We start from the raw sequence: 15,226 nt of genomic DNA on the forward strand, positions 1-15,226 counted from the left end.
CCGTCCCGCCAGAGGGGTCCAGTCCGGCCCGCGGGATGACTTTGCAAAGTGTGAAAATTACAGATACATTCATTTTAGGGTTGAAACGATTCCTAGAGTAATTCGAGTAATTTGATTACTAAAATATGTTTATACCTGTATAACTGTACAGCACACTGTGTTTGGCATGTGGGGGTTATTAAAGACCAGAGTACTGATGAGCACCGACATTTACATTTTGATATCATTTATTATCACACGGCTGCAGCATCTCTCCTCTCTGCGTCAATGCAGTTCCTCCATACACACACATACAGTACAGACACACACAGAGGAGGTCAGTGTGATTCTTTGACCCTGTCTGTGTCTGATCTGTTGACTTTCTTCATCAGCAGGATGTTTTATAAAGACAAACAGACAAAACCTAATTCGCATTCTGGGTTTTTCCCTACATATTAATCCACCCGCCTACATATTAATCCATCCATCCTCCTGCTGGGTCAAAACAACCACCCCTCTAATTTGACTGCTGGTGAAACGCAAATTCTGAGGCCTTTGTCAGATTAAATACATTTGATAAGAAAACTCTCGCGCTGTTCAGCTTTTAGGAGCTCAGATCTTCTGGCTTGTCAGACGAGTTGTGTCGTGTCTTTGCGGATCAACGATCAGCATCGTTCCCAGACTTGAGGAATAATAGATTACATGTAACAGGTAACTGTATTCCATTACATTTACAGATAAAAAAAAAAAGATGTAATCAGATTACAGATACATTTAGTAGAAAATGGGGATTATTAGTAAGATTATAATTTTAAAATAAAGGACAACATACTACCATGCTCAGTGCACACATTCGTTATCATTACATCTAGAAAAGAAATGTTTCACTGGGTGGAAATTTCACGTTTTTTTGTCTTTAAATCAATCAATCATTCAATCAATCAGTAAATTGTAAATGAAGGAACAGCTGGACAAACTAATACACTTAGAGCTGCAATGATTAATCTATAATTTGTAGACTGTTAAATTAATCTACATCTATTTTGATAATCGATTAATTGTTTTGAGTCTTTTTTTTTTGTTTTTTTTTTTGGCATATTGTTCCTTCCTGAAACGATAACAACGTGACAACCTATCTTACGCGCTAAATGAAAATCAAACGCACCCTGTTGTTCTACTCAGTCCTATCGAGAAGGGAACTCTTGATTCGTGAAACTCTCGCGATATTTACACGTATTTAGTGCTCACATTGCCCACCTTAATTGTGTTTTTTTTACAATGTAACAACGCTCTGTATAATCGGGATGGGTTTAAGGACAGAAAACAGTTGGTTACCGTTAGAAGAAAGATAACGTTTTTTTCTTGAAATTGTCACTCTCGCGAGATATTTCACGGGTCTGGGGTTCCCTTCTCAACACGGCCCTGTATTCTCTCAATGGACCAATCACAGACAACGGTGATGTAAACAAGGAAGTGGCAAACGCAATCGAGCACAGATACAAGAAATTAAAAGGAAACTTGTGATATTTGTACTGGAACAAGGAATCAGTTTCTGTCTTTATTTTTTTTTTCATTTTAGGATACAAACTGACTCTACAAGCGTAATAAGTTGGTTAATTAAAGACTCTGTGACATTTCTGTGTCTCTCTCGCTGAGGTCGGTAGCATGGAGCAGAGACACAGAGAGCTTTTAAGACGCAACAGGACCAATCTCGTCGGACAGTTGGACCCATCAAACCTCTACGATGGTCTTCTTGAAAAAGGAGTTTTCACTCAAGACATGATCGATGAGATAAAGGTAACTATTCACGAAAGATTCTGGTTAATTTTCTGTTGTTTGTGGAGTGATCACAAACGCTCGAACAACAGTTAAAGGGACAGTTCACCCCAAAATGAAAAGTATATTTTCCTCTAGCCCAGGAGGGGGCAATTATTTTTAATGGGAACATGAGAAGTGTGAGCCAGATACAAAGGTAGGACATAAGGTCCTAATAATCGCCAAATCTCTATAATGTAATGGACAGACGTGTTCTAAATAGGGCACTTCTTCTCACCCTTTCTGGATTGCCATGTTGAATTGTGGGCTATTACTTTGTTAGCAATGTCCAAAAGTTGATGTTTTACAGTGTACCAAGTATGCTGAACGATGGTAGCGACAAAAGTAGAAGAGCAATATAAACCACATTGATGTACAGCACTGAGTGAATAAAGATACAGTTTAATATAAAAGATACAGTTCAGTATCATTAGCATTTAACGACCCCTTTCAAAATAAAGGTTTGATAAATAAACTGAGTTTGCTAGATTTTTAATTTTTGTTGTTTCCATGATGGCCTTGCAGACCACATGAAACCTTTAGGTGGGCAGCAGTTTGCCCAGGTCTGCTCTAGCCTGTACTACTGCTATTTATCCATCTAGATCAAAGATTTTCAAAGTGGGAGATGGGCTTTCTCAGGTGGTCTCCAAACAGTTCCAGGGGAGGCTCACTTAATGGAAATGAAAAGGTATTACATTAGTAATTGACCAGTCTACATGTGTGGGATTTGGTTAAAGGGATAGTTCAGAGACAGTATTGGGGAAATTTTCTGTTTTCTCCACTTTCCCATAGTTAGAAACTAATTTGGCCTTTGGACGGACCTTTTTTACTTTGTATTTGGTGTATCCTGAAGTTATGTAAAACAGCAATGTCTATGGGATCAGTGTATCTATGGGATCAAGTAACACAATCATGATCCTGTAGACAACCAGGAATTCAACAAAACTAAGCCCACTGTCTCAGACTTTGAAACCCCCCTGATCTAGATTTTGGTGTGAGTTGCCAAGTTTTGGAGATACATGTTATAGGCCATTTTTAGCATACAATGAAACTAGATGACACCCTGCGATGCATTTAAAAAAACAACAACAACAACAACTCAGAAGCAATGTCTCTTTTCAGAAATCATGACCTGGTTATGCAAGATAATTCACAGTTTGCTGATAGCAGTTTCATGTAGGAACTACTTTTTTCCATGGCAGGAAGAAAGTAGTTTGTGGATCCTGAGTAACATGATTTCTGAAAAAAGAAATCACTGTTGAGTTTTTCAATTGTATATTTTGGCACTTTGAGCACCCCAAGCCAAGTGCCTTTGAATCACTCCAGTCTTTTAGACACACCGAAACAATCTAAATACACGTATCTTTGATTTTGGAGTGACTTGTCCCCTTAATAATTCAATGTAATACTTCTAACACACTGTTACTGTGTCTCCTATCAGAATTCTGGGACCAGGCGGGACCAGGCCAGGGAGTTGGTCCGGGACTTAGAGACCCGTGGGAGTCGAGCCTTTCCTTTATTTCTGGAGTGCCTTCAGGAGACAGGTCAGCACAGTTTGGCAGAACTCCTGCAGAATGGAGCTCCAACAGTTCGGCTACAGCCTGCTACACCCACTCAGGCTGTTCGCCCTGTTGTCCAGCCTCTCCCTGTCTGTAAGTGTGATGTGATTCTGGGATATATATCATATGTACTAATATCAAACTGTCCGTAAAGATAGTCTTGATTAGTAAACTAATTTGTAACCCTCCAGTCTTGTAATATGAACACTGTGCTGTTTTTTCCTGTAACAGCATCTCCAATGGATGTGGACAAGCAAAGAAAAGATGATGTCCTTGTTCTTCCTCTACCAAGACCTGGCACTAGTCCCACTCCATGTAAGCTATGCGGTTCACATTTTGGTAACAGTTATGTAAGTTTCTTGATGCTTAATGCATAATACTGCTCATATCACAGCACCTGAAGGGGAGAACATGAGAGCAAAGTTTCAAAGAAGACCACGACGAGGTAGTATCCAGGTGAGTGCCATTCATTTATAATGTATGTTCTATCCAAGAGATATACAAAGGCTGCTGTAGAAGCTCATTGTCTCTGTTAAATCTCTTCTGCGTCCTTTTTTCTGTGTACATGTGTTTCAGAGCTATAAAATGGACGCCAGCCCGTGTGGACATTGCCTCATCATAAACAACGTGGAGTTTGAACCTCGGAGCGAGCTGAGCAATCGCAAAGGGTCCAACATAGACTGTGACAAGCTGGAGAACAGATTCAAGGCGCTCAACTTTATCGTGGAAGTTAAGACAAACCTGAAACAAAGAGTAAGAATCACTTCTTCTGCGTCTGTGTCCTCAAACCACATGTAGACCTTTAATATGTGAACCTAACAATCGTCCCTGCATTTCAGCAAATCAAACACGAGCTGTCAGCTTTATCTAAGAAAGACCATTCACAATATGACTGCTGTGTGGTCATCATGCTGTCCCATGGGACTGAGGTAAGACATTTCTCCCAGTCTCTGTAATTATATATGGCTTTTTATAATACCACCTACTGTTGAAATGTCAGTCAGTGGATGTATTCTAGCCGTCTTATTTGTTTTCCCCAAGACTGTTTCGCCTTGTCCCACGCTACTGTGCTCTGATTGGCTAATACTTGTCACCTTGATGACGCATCCTTGTAAATACCAGAAAGCTTTCTAACTTTGTGAAAGGGCCTATTTTAATCCATACCATGATATTTTCCTAAACCTACCTAAGTAGTTTTTGTTTCTAAACGTACCCAAGTAATAGTAACCAAACTGTGACTGAAAACTGGACATAATTTCTTATTAGCAACAAAGTAAAAACAAGTTAGCACTGACACAGACCACATTTTCCTGTGTGTAAGTCTTGCATTTGATCCATTTGGCCACCTTTTTAAACCTCTCCCAACCATAGACAAATTACATGTAGATGGCGCATTGTCCATTTGATCTTACATCATCATCACCATCATATTGGTCCCATCAAAACTGACCAGTGAACAAATATGTGTAAATGGGGGAGCTGGGGCTTCTCTGGATAAAAAGCACTATAACATTACATTTCTTCACCAATGTCAGTGAGTTGTTTTTATAATCAGGGGTTCAGGATCTACGTGGATTATGTTAGAAAAACATCTTTTTCCGTACTCCATACAGATCATAAACCCTTGAATGTAACATGACTTTATTTTATGGCGTGATACCCCCAACACTGCCCATCAGACCTAATGTATGCTCATATTCATGTTGACTTATGTAGGTGAGTCACAACCGCTTCCCTGGTGCCGTGTACGGTGTGGACGGACAGCATGTCCCAGTTCAGTACATCACAAACTACCTCAACGGCCAGCATTGTCCGTCTTTACAGGGCAAACCCAAACTTTTCTTCATCCAGGCCTGTGGAGGAGGTAACTAACACTGAACATACTGCTGAATAACTCTGAGTAACAAAGCACATGTAAAAATCTATAATCCTACTTATAACATTTAAAGATTAAACATGCACTTTAAGTGGTCACATATGGAAACATTTGTGTTTGTCCTTGAGGTGAAAGAGACACAGGCTTTGAGGTGTCCCCTGATGAGGTTGAGCCGTCCATCGGTGGAGCAGATGATCAGACGGACGCCCTCCCAACGTCATCCAGCAGCGACTCTCTGAGCATGTCTGATGAAACGGACGCCAGAGCCACTCTGCCCACCCCGAGCGACATTCTGGTGTCCTACTCTACTTTTCCTGGTGTGTTTGTGTTGAATTCATGCAGCTGTATTATTTGACTTGACTTGCTGTGTATGTCTTTCTAAGACCACTTTATGACGGTGTGATGAATACAGGTTACGTTTCTTGGAGAGACACCCAGTCCGGCTCCTGGTACGTCGAAACACTAGACCGTATTCTTGAGGAAAATGCTGCTACTGATGATCTCGCCACAATGTTGATGATGGTGAGCGTCTCTGACTATAACAGCAAAATTAGGTGGCGCTATACTGAATCCTTTTAACCATTCAGAGACTTTTATTTTTAAATATGCAGACATGTTGTGTGCTTATTTCCAGGTTAACCATGAAGTCTCCCAGAACTCTGCAAAAGGGGTCTACAAGCAAATGCCTGGTTCCTTTAACTTCCTCCGTAAACTTCTCTACTTTCAGAGCCAAGCATAGCAGCAAAGTTCATTTAACAATTCTCAGTTTCACATTCAGGGAATGTCAATATTTTTCAATGCTGTATATTACCTTAAATTCTTTTTATTCATTTATCTGACCTAGTTTACCAGGTGTCACACCATATATTGTGATGTGTCACATAAACACTAGAACATATCTTACATCTCATCATTGGTATGATTATTCTCTGTGTTTATCAGAGTTGTGATTAAAGGGTGGGCCTCAGAAGATTTTCAGATTTCAAACTGGGCCATAGCATTCTTAAATTTGGGAATTGCAGCCGTAAGGCATGGCTGTAATTTCTTCAGATTATGTTTCAGCAGAGTTGCAAAGTGTATGAATTTGCTAAATTGTTGTTGTATTTTTACAGACACATTTATATCGTACTGTTTATTTCAATTTGTTTGTCATGTCTTGCTGGGCTTTCTAAATGAACTTTCGGGGTATAAGTGTCATCTTGTAAAGAAAATAATGTAGTGTGAAAATGTGGTTCGGATTGTTTTTTCTGTATTGTCATTGTCTTAGCGACGCGGCTGTAAATTTTTTAAGAGTGGACAATCGGTGTAAAAAACTCTGTTGACTTTGATTTCAGATCTCTTTAATATACTGATTTTGTTAACAGTATTGATCTTTTGTGGAGTCATTTTGTGGAAATGGAAGAGGAGGCATGGAAAGATTTTCCACTGAGTAGACACTAATCAGGTAGTGACATCCAGCTTTTAAACAGGATCAAAAGGATCCCGCTGTGAGCATTAATACAGATTCTCTCGCCATCATATATAAGCATGCGAATGTTGCTGCATGTGTTACCACTGAATTACAGTATGTAAGGCTGACAGCAACTGTAAGTTAAACAGCAGTGTACTTTATTAGACTTCAGGCTGCTTTTACAGACAGGTCTTAGATGAAGTCAGGAGCAAGCTTTAATTTGTACTACTTAAACCACAACATTAAAGTAGCTTTCATGAACATTACTTAAATTTTGCTTAGTTAGTCAGAGACTATAGAGTCTTGGGAGTCAGGTAAGTAACTAATGGTGCTCACAAAACCCAAAATGGAAAAGAAAAGAAAACAGCAGATGCAAAAAGAATTCAGAAATCAGGAAAGTCTTGTCTAGTTATTCACCGCTGCATAAAGTGGTGCCTGTGGACCAGAGTTGGCCCGCCATAAGGTTTCATTTGGCCTGACTGATGTTTCTTGATGGAAAAAAAATTTATGTACCGAGGCTGTAGTCTTTATCAGAGGAGCCTAGATTCTTGTTTATCTTCACCTCTCCTGTCCAATAAAGGCAAGATGCTGCAAAATAATCTTAAGTAAACCATTAAAATATGTAGAACCATAATTATTAATTATTTTTCATAATCTAAGCAGGTGGGCAAAATAGTACCTCATGCAGGAAGATAGTCAATTAAAAGAACTAGGGCTCACAGTACCATTTTGCATTTTATCTAGACAATTCAATACAGCAGGTGTGAACTTGTAGTCCACCATTAAGTTTCAGTTGCGACTCTTCCAGTGTAAAAGATTCAGCACACCTGATTTAGATATTCCAAATAGTCCATGCTCCCTCAGAAACAGTAACAGGCAGAAGTTAAACCTGCCTCTTTGAAGGATTCATTTAAAGTTTAATTTAGTCCCAGAGTAGCTCTAATTGTTTATTTTATTGGTCAGTTTAGTTTAATCCAGAATAGACTAAATCTATGACTATGAGTCTGTGCAAGTTGCTTTGAGTTAAGACAGCTTAAGCAGGCCAGGCATTTCAGTCTGGAACTAGACTCAAGTCATGTCTATTAAACCAGCCTTAGATGTCACAGACATCTTCTTGTTAGTCTAATTTCCCTCCACTGCCACCAGGGGTCTCCATAAAATTAGAAATGGTTTCATTACACTCGCATGTCAGTCACCTCATGTTAAACACCTACTGCAGTTCCACCAGAACTGCCAGATACAACCAGCAGAGATCTGCAAAGTTCCACCAGCATTAACATATGACCTCCACGTACATCGTCTCTTGTTGAAACAAGATTTTAAACTGAAGAAGTTGTTGATCACTTGCAGCCTCTAGCGACCCTTTAAGAAGAGTGAGAAGTGAGCTGTCAAAGGTCGTATAAAACAGAACAGTCAAAAAATAGAATTTGCAGCTGCAAATCTACCCCGTTTCTGAGGTACAACACATGAATATGGGGATTGCATCCTCGCGAGACCAACCTGAAGAAACTTTATCAACAGGCCTGTCAAGGCCCATGAGACTGTAGCAGGCAGGGGAAGCCCCGCCTTCCCCTCGGAGAATAAAAGGTAAATAAATAGGTAAAGGTAAATAAAAGGTAAATAAAAGATGAATATTATAAAATTTGTTATCTCAACAACATACCCAACATACCCATTTGTTAACATTTAATGTAATAGGAACATTATTTGAAATGATAAGCATCCTTAAAATGTTCTTTGAACATTAGCTGAAAAGGTTTTTCGTCAGAAATTGTAGGGTATGGTAACTAATGTTGTGGGAACATCCCCTGCTATCTGGGACAGTTTACACCATAACACATAACAGCTATAAAGTACACACACACACACACACACACACAGAGAGAGAGACGAGACAAGTTCCTGACAATACAAAGTTCAAATAGATGATATTCAACGATTTAATCAAGTGATAGTATCCACCACTTTCTGAGTATATTACATTCATTCCCACATAACTTACCAATTCTCATGTGCACACGCATGTTTGTATTTATTCCAAACTCTGCCTGGTGACTAGAAGTTAAACAACCAAAATCACAGTTTCTTTATCTGTTCAAGGTTCATTTTAGTTAAGGCCTTGGTTAAATATTGGAAATTAGAGGACATGTTTACTTTTCCTTTATTTACCTAAAACACATTTTTTTACCCTCCAAATGTGGTGTTTTCAGGTTTTGCACAATAGATGCAGATTGCCCAAGACCAAATACTGATAAAGACTGAGTGTTTCTGTTCCTACCATCAGTCTCACTGGTCACCTATCACTGCGTGTTCCACGAACCATGTTCCACTTCAGCACCACACTTTGTGAGTATACTTCTAATAGCCTTCAAAGTTGGGTTTTTTATTATTAAGGATATTTTAGATTATGATGTTGTAAAATTGAGCCGTTGATTGTTTTAGATAATCTAACAGTCCTGTTTCTTTTTCAGTGCTTGCAGCTGCCTGTCTGCTTATAAGTACAGGTAAATATCTGTGTGTCTGTGTGACTGTGTATGTATGACATTAAGATGCTTGAATAAATTACTTACGTGCCTTTTGTTTTTAGGTGTCCACACAGAGATAGCTACCACCTGTGATGGCAACTCTGTCCATCGACTGAGCTGTGGTAAGACCGTTTGCTCTAAAACATTCTGTCCAGTAGTGCTAACATTTATTTTGGCCACAGTAAAGAGGTGTGTTTTGTGGTTTTCTGTTTAACTTTTATCATCTGACTCAACCAGTGTTAACCCTTTAATGATCTCACCCTGAAAAAAGCACATTTTTTTTCTTTGCATTTTTTATTTCCTTGTGACAACAATGGCAACAATAACTGTTTTCTATTTTAATAGACCCTGTGGATTTTTAAATATAGGATGCTATCAATTAGTTGAGGCGTCGCTTCATGGTAAAATGATCAAAATACGTTTTCAAGAACCAAAAAAAGAGTAGAAAAAGTTGGCACTTGGAATTGCCTTGCCGAAATATGCAGGAATATTTCTAAAAACGTCTGGATGGGAGCACAAGTTGCTCCAAAATCTGTCTTCATGTTAGCAATGATGTCAAGGGCACTGACACCCCCCACCCTGTACGATCACAGAGGCTGACCTTTGGTGTTGGTGCGTGTAACAATCTGTAACAATCACACTTTTCCACTTTGTGTCAGTCCATCTCGGGCTCAGTCCCCAGAGACGTCTGCAGCGTGTCTGGATGTTGTTGATATATGACTTTCACTTTGCATGGCAGGGTCTTAACTTGTATTTTTAGATGCAGTGACAAACTGTATTTACTGACGGTTTTCTTAAGTGTTCCTGAGCCCATTTAGTAGTATCTGTTTTTAAAGCAGTGCCACCTGAGGGGTCAACGTACACAGGCATTCAATGCTGGTTTTTGCCCTTGCTCCTTACATGCAGAGATTTCACCAGAATCATGGAATGATATTATGGATTGCAGATGGTGATCCCTAAATTCCTGTAGTTTTGGGATGGAAAATATTCTCAAACTGTTCCTAACAGGTAATTTTTGTTGGTGCTGTCCCAATTTTCTAAAACATATTACAGGCATCAAATTCAGAATGAGTGTATATTTACAAAAAATAATAAAATTTGCCAGTTCAAACATGGAATACAAGTCAAAAATGATTTATACACAACATCCCAACTTTTTTAGAATTCAAGTTGTACATAACAGGTTGCTTTGTTGAAATCCATTAGAGCTGTTACTGTCTGTTTAGATAAATAATAATCACATGTAAAGTGAATGTTTTTATTTGCCCATTATAGCTCTTCTTCTAAGCTTCTTCTTCCTGTTTGCTGCGTATCAGATATTGGAGTGATCAGTGTTCAGACGTCACTGTACGGACGTGCAGACAGTGAGACCTGCGGTGAGGGAAAAACTCCAGAACAGACTTCTAATACAGCCTGCTCTCTGACAGACACCGTGGACGTCCTCAAGAGAAGGTAAAACACTTGTATAAACTGGAACTGGAAGTTGCATTCATACCTATGTTCAATTCAGTGGAAGGGCTTGGCTTCCACGATGCAGTGGTCAGGTGTGCTAAACCAGGCCAGTGGAAATGGACCATTTGTTGAGAAGAGGTTGACAGGGAGGCTTTTTGGGACGGCATTTATGATGCAGCTGATAAATGGGACAACATAATATGAATAATGCAATCATAGTCTGTATATAATCATTGTTACATGATAATCTGTAAGCAATCAGCATGTTTATGTCTTTTGGAATGCACCTTGCATGTGACATGTGACTTTTTAAAAATTCTTAATTTGCGAGAAACATTGACCAAAAAAATGCGTTAACAAGAGAGACATGATGGACTTCCACCCAATGATACAAAGCAGTTACAGTGATGTATGTAACCATGTGGTAAAAGTCAGCAGGCTCTACTCTCAGGACACCTCCACTGTCAAGACAGGAAACACCTTTTGTACATCTCCCCAAACGTGACCCCCACAGAGGACAGTACTGTTTGATAATTTTCTCAGTTTGTGTATTTTCTTTTTGTCCATGAAGCACTTAATTCACTGTGATTAGTTCTAACATGAAAAACCAACAACTAAGTTAGTGTATAGTAAGAGAAACTTGTTATTGACCCCCACTGCCCCGAGGGCAAATGTTCAACAGAATTACAACAAGTAGCACAGAGAGTTACAACCAAACATGACGTCAGTGGTGGTTAAAAATAGAACATAAAATTACATGAAGTTAAAATTTATGACTATACTAGTAACTATCAGCTAAATGTAGCTGCCTTTCAGAATAATACATATTATATTCTGTTAACTGAAAAGAACTACCACCTAATAGTTTGTGTTGTGATTTCATTAAGTAAAATGGCGAGGGGCCTCACACTGCTAAAAATCACAACCCTTGTTATTGTTCTATTGTGCAAGCAAGTAAATTCAGGACCATGACCAGTTCACACTGGAATCTGATACTGGCCACATTTAAGAAGTTATGTGAACAGCTAAATGGAAAAAAAAAAATCATGTGAGCATTACATCTAAATTAAGGTTTGCAGTGCGAACGTTGCCTCAGTCTCTTAACATTGTCCAAAGTCACGATGCTGTAATGTATTTCAGTTTTGTTGTGATTCTGCTTGAACCTCTTTATGTTCACCCTGCAGGTGCGATGGAAAAAAGGTCTGCGAACTGAATGCAAAGATCTTTGGAGAAACTGATCCCTGCACTGGCACACATAAATATCTGCAGACCAAGTACACCTGCCTCCCAGCAAGTCAGTCACATGTCTGCATGACACTCAGCTTGGAAAGCCTGATATATTAAATGGCCTAATTGCCAGACAGTCTTTTTTGTATATGTGTTATTTGGACCATCTAACAAAATGCCAAAAAAGGAAAAAGTAAGAAAGAAATTCTATATAATTTACATATGATATTTTGTTTGTATTATATTTGATATGTCAGGCATTTATAAAAAAATCATTGATCACAACAGTTTTTATTTTAGAAACAAAAACAAATGTTGTGTGTTGCATTCAGTTTGGTTCTTTTTTCAAACAGGAACCTTTTTCACCTTTTGGGAGGCTAAAACAGCTTAGTCAGTAAAACCTGAAATGGTCAGTATAACACTGAGATCGTGACAGTCGAGGAATTGTTTTAATGAAATTGATTTGTTCTATGGAGAACCATATTTTAACAGCCATGCTTTCAACAATCCTTGAGGAACTCTTTTTTTCAAGAAACAGTTCTTTGGATGAAAAGGGTTCTTAATGGAACCCCTGGTCTTAAGAACCCGTGATGAACAATTTCTTCCAAAAACTGCTCTTCAGAAGTAATTCCGGGTAAAACCTCAACCCTTCAGGAAAAACCCTTCCACAACCCTTATTTCTAAGAGTGTAGTCTGCCGTGGGCTACACTTAAATACTGTTTTTATTATTATGATGTGATTTGAAGAAGATCAGAAGAATAAGGTTCATGATTTTTGACACAAAATGCATCGGCTGGTTGTTTGGGGTTAATAGTGCATGTCTAATTTGATTCATGTTACTTTCACAGTTCACCAAGTGACATGTGAGCATTCTCTGGCACACCTGCAGTGTGGTAAGATCACAATTTCTCTTCTGTGTATCTGCGGTGCTTTAATATGCATCAGCACTGCTTTCAGCTCCTCCTCCTCTTTCTGCCAGATGCGGGGCAGGTTATATTTATCTACGGTGCCGATTACGGACGCCACGACCGAACCACCTGCTTTTATGAACAGCCCGCCTCTCAGACCCAAAAAACCGACTGCTCAGGCCCCGCCACCAGTATTGTTTCTGACAGGTACAGGTGCCCACTTTTTAACAACTTGCAAATCAGGCTGACAGGTTTGGCAGGTTCCACATGCTCCAGCTGACACTCTGTATTCACTCATGTCACTCTGTCTCCACAGATGTAACGGGAAAAACAGCTGTGTTATCGATGCAGGACAGGCAGTGTTTGGAGACCCCTGTGTCGGCACTTACAAGTACCTGGAGGTGGCTTACATTTGTGAATGTAAGTAACTTAAAGGCCCTGTTTCACACTACTGAAGCTGGTCTGTGGTACAAATGTGCAAAATAAAACACAAAACTGAATGCAGTATGGGGTGGGAAAAAGCAGCAATGCAGAGATATATCCATATAACTGTTTAAACAACTATCCTCATCTATTAATCCAGAAATACTCAGTTTTTAGTGCAGATACATCAGGTTCTTGATTTTAGAAACACTGATCCTGCAGTCACCCAACCAGTCCCTTAAATATTCATGGGAAGCTTCTTTTTTTTCTTTTTCTTTTTTGCAGATCCTGTGATTGATCCAAAGTGAAATCACGATCAACACATTAAACAAAATACATTAAATCAGCAGCATGTGTCTTGTCAGTTTGTGATTAGGTTCTACTATTTTACTATTGCGCTAAACATTATTTAATCTAAATTGAAAGAGATAGACACAAGCTTCAAATTCCTGTTAAATCAGAAATATTAGCTTCTGATTAAAGGGGACATTCACCCTAAAATCAAAACTGTAGTAATATTTATCAGTCTAGATAGTGACATTCCAGAATTGCACTTTAAGTTAAAAGTGACATAAAATACAACTGAAAAACTCAACAGCAATGTCTCTTTCCAGAAATCATGACCTGGTTACTCAAGCTAATCCACAAACCTTGCTGTGAGCACTTTCATGTAGGAATTAGTTTCTTTCTATGGTAGGGCTGGGTTATGTATTGGCATTATATTGGTATCATGATGAGACTAGATATATAGATATATATGTTACATCTTGATATGGCCTAAGTGTGTTTTTAAGGCTACATTACAGCAAGGTGGTGTAATTTTCTTAACTTTATCAGGCTGTTCAAGCATTTCTATTATTTGCTTTATCCTTGTGTTAATATTTTGTAAAAGCACCATACCACATCATCCCAACAATACTGTCACAATATCGATATTAAGGAATTTGGTCAAAAATCTTGATTTTGAATTTGATTTTGTCCATGTCGTCCAGCTCTAACTCCACTACATGTAAAAATTCTTCATTCTAAAATGTTTATGGGTGAGCTAAGTTTAACTATTATATATATACTATTATATATATAACCTGTATATATACACACACACACACACACACACACACACACACACACACACACACACACACACACACACACACACACATACACATACATATATATATATATATATACACAGTTGGTGAGTGTGGTGTTCACAGAACAGTCCAGAGCTGTCCGATCCAGTTCTGTCTGTCATTTAACTTCTCTTTTTTGTTGGGAGACATTTGCATGCCTGAACTCACTGAAGTGAATATTTTCTGTTCTTTTACAGATCCTGATGTTGTTACAGAGTAGTCTGTCAACAAACTGAAACTACAGTCATCACAATAAACATGCATTAAATGAAATACGTGTCACTTTGCACATTAATGAAAAATGTAAAGGAAATAAGTGCAGAATCCTGTTACAGATACATAACTATTGACCCATAAAGGCTGTTAAGGTCAACTTTTCAACTGAGAGTGAAATTTATGTATCTTTAGCTTTTAAAGAGACATTTTGAAGTTTGCTGATAGTCTGGCGAATGTTTTTCTGTGACCCTCCTACCCAGAGTGCAATGTCAGGGTTGACTGAGAGAATGGATGGTTCAGAGTGGTTCAGACTGCAGCCAATCTCAACACATACAGTAGGTGCTTTGAAAAGATATAACCAAAGCCATATTAGTTCACATCACATTATGGGACTATGGTTCAGATGTCTCAAAGGAGCTCAGAGATATGTACCTTAGTTTTGTTTATCATAACACACACATGCAAGCCTGATTTACAGGCGACCTCTTGCAGGCCACAGAAAAATTCACAAAGGCTGTATCTGGCCTGCAGGCTGCTGGTCTAATAAACCTGGTCTGGTCCTTCTGCTACTGTCAGGCAAACTGATCTTGGGCACACTTGAAATACAATGAATGAAAACAGGAATTATTAGTGAAATTAAATGTTCAAATTTAATGAGGTGTA

The 15,226-nt window shown here is 38.8% G+C and overlaps 2 protein-coding genes across 3 annotated transcripts; both read left to right on the forward strand.

Annotated features, from left to right (window-relative positions):
* Positions 1 to 1,228: 1,228 nt before the first annotated feature.
* casp9 (caspase 9, apoptosis-related cysteine peptidase) lies at positions 1,229 to 6,443 on the forward strand. Its single transcript, XM_084721621.1, has 10 exons — positions 1,229 to 1,776; positions 3,236 to 3,446; positions 3,585 to 3,668; positions 3,748 to 3,809; positions 3,930 to 4,106; positions 4,193 to 4,282; positions 5,070 to 5,217; positions 5,358 to 5,546; positions 5,642 to 5,751; positions 5,864 to 6,443. Exons 1-10 carry the CDS (start codon positions 1,645 to 1,647, stop codon positions 5,966 to 5,968), a joined length of 1,308 nt encoding a protein of 435 aa, XP_084577747.1. The 5' UTR covers positions 1,229 to 1,644; the 3' UTR covers positions 5,969 to 6,443.
* A 2,724-nt stretch (positions 6,444 to 9,167) lies between these two features.
* Positions 9,168 to 14,620, forward strand: LOC146325546 (L-rhamnose-binding lectin SML-like). 2 transcript variants are annotated; one of them, XM_084721623.1, is made up of 8 exons: positions 9,260 to 9,326; positions 10,151 to 10,212; positions 10,521 to 10,656; positions 11,841 to 11,950; positions 12,732 to 12,776; positions 12,863 to 12,998; positions 13,108 to 13,211; positions 14,545 to 14,620. In XM_084721623.1, exons 2-8 carry the CDS (start codon positions 10,182 to 10,184, stop codon positions 14,565 to 14,567), a joined length of 585 nt encoding a protein of 194 aa, XP_084577749.1. In that variant the 5' UTR covers positions 9,260 to 9,326; positions 10,151 to 10,181; the 3' UTR covers positions 14,568 to 14,620. The 2 variants fall into 2 exon arrangements, with proteins under 2 accessions (XP_084577748.1, XP_084577749.1); XM_084721622.1 differs by lacking the exon at positions 10,151 to 10,212 and having other exon boundaries at positions 9,168 to 9,326.
* The last annotated feature ends 606 nt before the right edge of the window (positions 14,621 to 15,226 follow it).

Source organism: Lutjanus erythropterus, chromosome 6 (genome assembly GCF_056507025.1).
Source record: "Lutjanus erythropterus isolate fLutEry1 chromosome 6, fLutEry1.hap2, whole genome shotgun sequence".
NCBI classification, from domain to species: domain Eukaryota; kingdom Metazoa; phylum Chordata; class Actinopteri; order Lutjaniformes; family Lutjanidae; genus Lutjanus; species Lutjanus erythropterus.

What these genes read in the sequence shown, in the direction of transcription:
- casp9 (XM_084721621.1), top strand. Translation starts at nt 1,645, where the DNA reads ATGGAGCAGAGACACAGAGAGCTTTTAAGACGCAACAGGACCAATCTC. An exon ending in CACGACGAGGTAGTATCCAG is followed by an intron (nt 3,810 to 3,929) that starts GTGAGTGCCATT and finishes CATGTGTTTCAG; the next exon opens with AGCTATAAAATGGACGCCAG. An exon ending in CATCCAGGCCTGTGGAGGAG is followed by an intron (nt 5,218 to 5,357) that starts GTAACTAACACT and finishes TTTGTCCTTGAG; the next exon opens with GTGAAAGAGACACAGGCTTT.
- LOC146325546 (XM_084721622.1), top strand. Translation starts at nt 9,218, where the DNA reads ATGACATTAAGATGCTTGAATAAATTACTTACGTGCCTTTTGTTTTTA. An exon ending in GTGGACGTCCTCAAGAGAAG is followed by an intron (nt 10,657 to 11,840) that starts GTAAAACACTTG and finishes TTCACCCTGCAG; the next exon opens with GTGCGATGGAAAAAAGGTCT. An exon ending in TCTGGCACACCTGCAGTGTG is followed by an intron (nt 12,777 to 12,862) that starts GTAAGATCACAA and finishes TCTTTCTGCCAG; the next exon opens with ATGCGGGGCAGGTTATATTT.